This window comes from Parasteatoda tepidariorum, chromosome 6, assembly GCF_043381705.1.
Source record: "Parasteatoda tepidariorum isolate YZ-2023 chromosome 6, CAS_Ptep_4.0, whole genome shotgun sequence".
NCBI classification, from domain to species: Eukaryota; Metazoa; Arthropoda; class Arachnida; order Araneae; family Theridiidae; genus Parasteatoda; species Parasteatoda tepidariorum.
The window spans coordinates 22,769,483-22,775,490 of NC_092209.1; the positions used below are offsets into that span (position 1 = coordinate 22,769,483).

The 6,008-nt window shown below is 31.0% G+C and overlaps 1 protein-coding gene across 1 annotated transcript; it reads left to right on the forward strand.

The window, feature by feature from the left end:
• The first annotated feature begins 2,855 nt into the window (after positions 1–2,855).
• LOC122271978 (uncharacterized) lies at positions 2,856–5,559 on the forward strand. The gene is made up of 3 exons (XM_071181738.1): positions 2,856–3,086; positions 3,899–4,480; positions 4,570–5,559. The coding sequence occupies exons 1-3, from the start codon at positions 2,856–2,858 to the stop codon at positions 5,557–5,559; spliced, it is 1,803 nt and encodes a 600-aa protein (XP_071037839.1).
• Positions 5,560–6,008: the final 449 nt, after the last annotated feature.

The following is a 6,008-nucleotide window of genomic DNA, read 5'->3' on the forward strand; positions in this document are numbered from 1 at the left end:
TAAACGCCTTGTTAAATTCGCGACGACGATATTTGTTTGTAATGTTAAAAAATCATATCGATAATTTTTCCATTACAGACGAAATCGTAATCGTATCATAAACGCAAATGCATTATCTCCTACTTCCAACACACATTCTACGTAGTAGAGAGGTGGGAACTCTAAGTAGTCACTCAAATTAAATTTTTTAAAAATTCTGCATATAAATACAATTATTAAATTCTATGAAATCTGTAGCTAGTGGAATGAAACCAATATCGAATTTAAAAGCAGCGACAAATAAATATCCATAATAATGTTCAAAAAACTAATGAATTGGAAAATATTAAAAAAAAAAAAACTTGTGTAATTCATTATAACATGAATAAAGGCTTCGTTTTCTTATTTCAAATTCTGGCACAGAACTTTCAAACATACTTGTAATTATATATTGTTGTGTTTATAATTGAACCACTTTTTAATTGTTGAGAAGCCTATTCAAGAGCAACACAAGAACAGAAAATATTTTCAGACCTAAACGAAGAATACTTATCAACCTTTCTTCTGAACTCACAAGAATCATACCTGCCAACTTTCACTCTTTCCGATTAATGGATTTTCAGAGTGGTTGTAAAACAATATACGAAATACAATCTGATTCAAAAATGTATTTATATTTTGATCCCGATGAAATTCGCTTGCTCTGGGATTATTATGCTTTTATATATTTTTTGTAATTATTTATATGTAGTGGTGGTCAAACTCATTTATAATTATCATTATAATTCGAAAAGTTAATTGGAATAACCAGAGTATTGCTACCACTTTAAATATGAAAATAAAATCATCCGGAAGAGTTGGCAGGTATGAGAAGTGCATTATATTATTCTCTACTTAAAGAAAAAATAACTTTTTTTAAGTATATCAATGGAATTTTTTTCTTTTTTCTTTCTCAATATCCACCAGCCAAATCCATTGCTAGTGGATATGTTAATGAAGCGTTTTCAACAAATAACAAGCATATAGCTCTTTAAATTTAAAATTGTTTGTTAAATATATTCTATTTTCTGAAACGGTAGTTTCAAAATTTTGAACAACCTAAATTAATATTATTTATTTTTCAACATCTCTCAAGTAAGAGGAAGCTGAATATTTTATTTTATATATTTAAAAAATACCTTCCTTAAAATGCTTTGATAATTTATATATCTTAAAATTGAAATATTTTTAAAATGTATTCACAAAAAAATAATAAATAATTATTTAAAGCTATTTTTTGCATAGATACTTGGATAAAAGAATTATATAAATGTGTACAAAATGTTTCGATGATCTTGAAACTTCTTCGAGATATTGCGAAACACGCGAAAAGTAAATTCAATATTAAGAGAACTAAACTTTAGATCGCTCGCCTGTCCAACATATTGGAACCATTTCGACACAATTTAAATTTGTCGGGAAGCAAGTTATTTAAAAAAACTGTGCTGTTCTATGAGTGATTTTGCTTCTTAAAATACTGTCTCCTGCACTAATTAACGAGTGCAAATGTTTAATGCAATTAATTAATGAATATATAAGTTTCGACCCTTGAATCATTAAAATCTGTTCTTAGGCCAAACTCTGATCATTAGTTTATATGTTATTCAGAGTTTTAATTTCCTTGCATCAAAAAAAAGATAGAATTAAAAAAAACAGTTAAAACTAAACATTTTGTGCAATAAATGCTAATTATAAGCCTGTAATAAATCCTTAATTATTACAAGATTTGATTTTGTTTAGAAAAAGTAAACATATCTAGGTTTGCCACGAGTGACTAAAACTGCGAGAAGTGGTGATGTTGGAAATTTTCAATTTTAGCACCAGGTTTACGGGACGCGTCATTTTGACGCATTTCAAATTTTATAACGAAAATTACAAAACCCGTTTGCATTTTTATTTTATCTCTTAATGACTTTAATCCATTGATCGAGGTAAATATAGATTGAAGTCTATTTTCTTCAAAAGCGTTGAAATATTGAAATTCTCTATGTGGTATACCTATCTCTACGAGTATGCGTCAATTTGTTGCGATCGTAATTTAGACAAAATTTTGAGTAATCAAGCAAACATCACATTAATAATAAATAGGAATGTACCGACAATACTTCTATTTGTTATCCGATATCGTTATCTCAAATGAAACAAGCGATAAACAACTGTTACCATTAAGCAATAATAGAAAGAAAAAACGCAGAGTGTCAATTGATGTCAGAGTGTCATATTTTGAAGGTATCAGTTGCTTAGTTCGAGTATTGAAAAATAAAATACTAGAATATTTCATAAATATATACCTCATAGTTTCATTTTTTTTCTCATAAGTATATAATTACATTGCTTTCTAAGTGCAGAGATGCCAACTGTTCCGGACACGCCAAAATAATTTTTTAACAAAACGATAAATAACTACGAAGTGAATTTTGCATATTTGAAGTGTTGAATAAGATAAACCTACGATTTATTTAGAAATAGTGGTGGATAAAAATCTACTAAATTGTATTTATTAAACCAAGAAAAACAATTGATATACTACCACTTTAAATTATATATTTTCTGTCCGGATCAAGTTGATATCTCTGTAAGTGCTGTTATTTGTATTTGTTTATGCGTCAAATTCACAATGAGATACAATCAAGATAAAGTTAAAACTAAACATTTTACGCAATAAATGCTAATTATAAGCCTGTAATAAATCATTATTTATTACTAGATTTGATTTTTTGTTTAAAAAGTATGCATATCCAAGTTTGCCAAGGGTGATTAAAATTGCAAAAAGTAATGACGATTAAAATTTAGAATTTCAATAAAAGATATTAAAATTTGAAAAGCTTTTATATCACATGTTTTGTAGATTATTTGAATTGCCAACTTGCTACGCTTCACTGACTAAACTCTTCTTTCCATCTGTTAATCAAAGACTTAAAAACCAACATTTTTTCTGCAACTTTTATGTGACGCAATTTCTCACTGGACACGGCAACTTCAAGACATATTTGAAAAGATTTGGCTTAAGTTCCAGTGATCTGTGTGATTACAATATTGGAGGAACACAGGACGTTGAGCATTTTATTGTAAAATGCTCACATTTTGAGAAAAATAGAAAAAACTTAATAATTGCTTTAAAGTCGCTAATATTAACTTTCCTCCCTCTCTTCGAACTTTTGTGGGTAACAAAGCCATCTTCAAACTTTTCTGCAAATACATTGATTCAGTTTTTAATGCAAATTTATAAATCACTTTGTTTTGTGTACTAATTTTAATTTTTCTTTTTTCTCATCCTTTTTGTAAATGTCTTTATTTATTTCTCCTTTTATTATTATTTTTCTTTTCTAAATTTTACGTGCCCTTTTAGTATGTATTTCCGTTTAAATATCCTACAGTGTCGTTCGTTCGTTCGTTGTTGTAGAACTGGGCATCTGAGGCCTAAATGGCCCTTTTCCCATTCATCTTGAAATATCCCATGGCGGGAACATACATAGGAAAGATGTGATGTAGGCTCGGAATAGAACCTGAAATGAGGTAAAAATGAAGAAAGGAATCATGTGAGGTGTAGCAGGCATGATGGTGGGGCATCAATTATCTTCATCGGCAATTGAAATATTACGCGACGCCAGATTTAATTTAAGGAAACTAAAAACTAATTGTTTGGAACTAAATGAACTTTGGCTTAAAAACGGAAATGAGGAAAACACTGATTTTGTGCAAGGAGCAGGTTTCTTAGGATTAAACTGGGATCCTATTGAGGATAAAATTATATTAGATTTAAAGGATTCCTTGAAATCAGGAACCCCCCAAAAGACAAGTGTTAAAAATAATTTCTAAAATTTTTGATCCATGTGGATTCATTAGTTCATTTGTAATTAACGCTAAAATAATTATACAGGAAATTTGGGAGCGAGGTTTAAAGTGGGACGATGATTTACATAGCGATTTGGTAAAGAAATGGAAAAAATGGTGTTCTGAAATTACATTTTTGGACAAATATGTTACAATAGTGCGAAAACTATGTTCAACGACTGATATTAGTGGTGTTTCTCTTCACATATTTGTTGACGCAAGTCCTAAGGCTTATGGAACCGTGGCGTACCTTCGTTATACAACAATTGAAGGACATATCCGAGTTAAATTCATAATTTCTAAGTGCAAGGTTGCTCCATTAAAAACTTTGACTTTGGCTAGATTGGAATTGATGGCAGCTCTCGTCGGTGCTAGATTAGGGAAATATTTACAAAATGTTTTTTCAAATTTTACTCAACAAATATACTATTGGAGCGATTCTAAAATTGTTCTTCACTGGGAAAAAGGATCTTCAAAACTTTGGAAGCCATTCGTTTCTAATCGAGTGGCAGAAGTGCAGACACTTTCGCTTCCAGAGTGTTGGAACCATTGCAGCGGTGCGGAAAATCCTGCTGATTTCATCTCTAGAAGAAAATCTGCAGCTAAAATCGTTCCCTGTGGTGGTCAGGTACAGTTTGGTTGTCCCATCCGGTTAACTTGTGGCCTGCAGTAGATTTTAGCAACCACCCTGATGGCAATTATAGTGATGTGGTAAAGAAGGAGCAACGAACTGTTGCGGTGAACACTGTGACTCAATCTCAGACCTCTGACATTTCTCTTACAAAGTGCATTGATGTCAACAAATACAGCAATCTTACTAAACTTTTGAGAGTGACAGCTTGGGTAAAAAGGTTTTCCCATAATGCCAAGCCAGATTCTTCAAAGTTGAAAGGACCTATTAGTGCTTCTGAACTTCAGAATGCTTTGCATACCTGGATTAAAACTGTTCAACTCTTGTATTACGAGAGTGAAATCCAACAACTCCTCTCTCAAAGTAGTTTGAGTAAACATTCACGAATTTTCAATCTCAATTGTAAACTTAATGATGATAATCTTTTATTTTTACAGGGACGTTTGCAGTTCTCTACCGATGATGTGAAAACAAAACATCCTGTACTACTTCCTTCTAATGATAAATTCGTTGAATTAGTTATATTAGATGCTCATGTTAAAAAGGGTCATTTAGGTGTAGATTCTACTTTAACTCACTTAAGAGAACAATATTGGATAATCAAAGGTAGACAATATGCAAAAATGGATTTGAGAAACTGTTTAATATGCAGACGTTATAAGATAAAACCTGGTTCTCAAGTGGTAGCTCCGTTACCACCTGACAGAACAAAAGAACAACTTCCTTCTGATATTTCTGGTGTAGATTTCGCTAGACCCTGTTTTGTTACTGACTCTAATAATAAGTGTTATTTGTTAATTTTTACCGGTGCAGTCACTAGAGCTGTGCATTTGGAGCTAGTTAGTAACATGAATACTGATTCTTTTTTATTGGGTTTTAGAAGATTTGTTTCTCGTAGAGGATTGTGTTCGATTTTGTATTCAGATAATGCAAAAGCCTTTAAAAAGGAAAATAGTGAACTAAAAAAATTGTGGAATCAAATTAATGATCCTCAGGAAAAAAATATGTTTGCTGCTAAAAATATTGTTTGGAAATTTATTGTCGAAAAAAGTCCTTGGTGGGAAGGTTTCTGGTAGCGACACATACGTACAGTTAAAACTTGTTTAAAGAAAATTATTGGTAAATCTTCTCTAACTCTTAAAGAATTAGAAATTGTCTTTTTGGAAATTGAAGCCACGATCAATTCTAGGCCTAATACGTATCTATATAATGAACCCTCAGAACCTTCTCCTCTTACACCTTCTCATTTTTTAGTAGGTAAGAGATTGATGTCTTTACCTGTTGTTAAGTATAAACCTAATGACTTGATTGTAAATAGAGATTCATAAACTAAAAGGTATAAATATTAAAAAATATTTTTGGATCATTTTTGGAATCGGTGGAGGAAGGAATATTTACTTCATCTAAGATCTGCTCATATTTCGTTACCACCAGGTAAGATGACATCATTTAGGGAAATGATATTGTTTTAATCAATGATGAGCGTTATCTCTGAAATATGTGGATGCTGGGAAGAATTTTGAAA

Excerpts from the sequence above, each read along its gene's own strand:
- LOC122271978 (XM_071181738.1), top strand. The coding sequence starts at position 2,856 with ATGTTTTGTAGATTATTTGAATTGCCAACTTGCTACGCTTCACTGACT. Across the intron at positions 3,087-3,898 it reads AGGACGTTGAGCATTTTATT|GAAATTTGGGAGCGAGGTTT; the intron begins GTAAAATGCTCA and ends ATAATTATACAG. Across the intron at positions 4,481-4,569 it reads TCGTTCCCTGTGGTGGTCAG|AAGGAGCAACGAACTGTTGC; the intron begins GTACAGTTTGGT and ends GATGTGGTAAAG.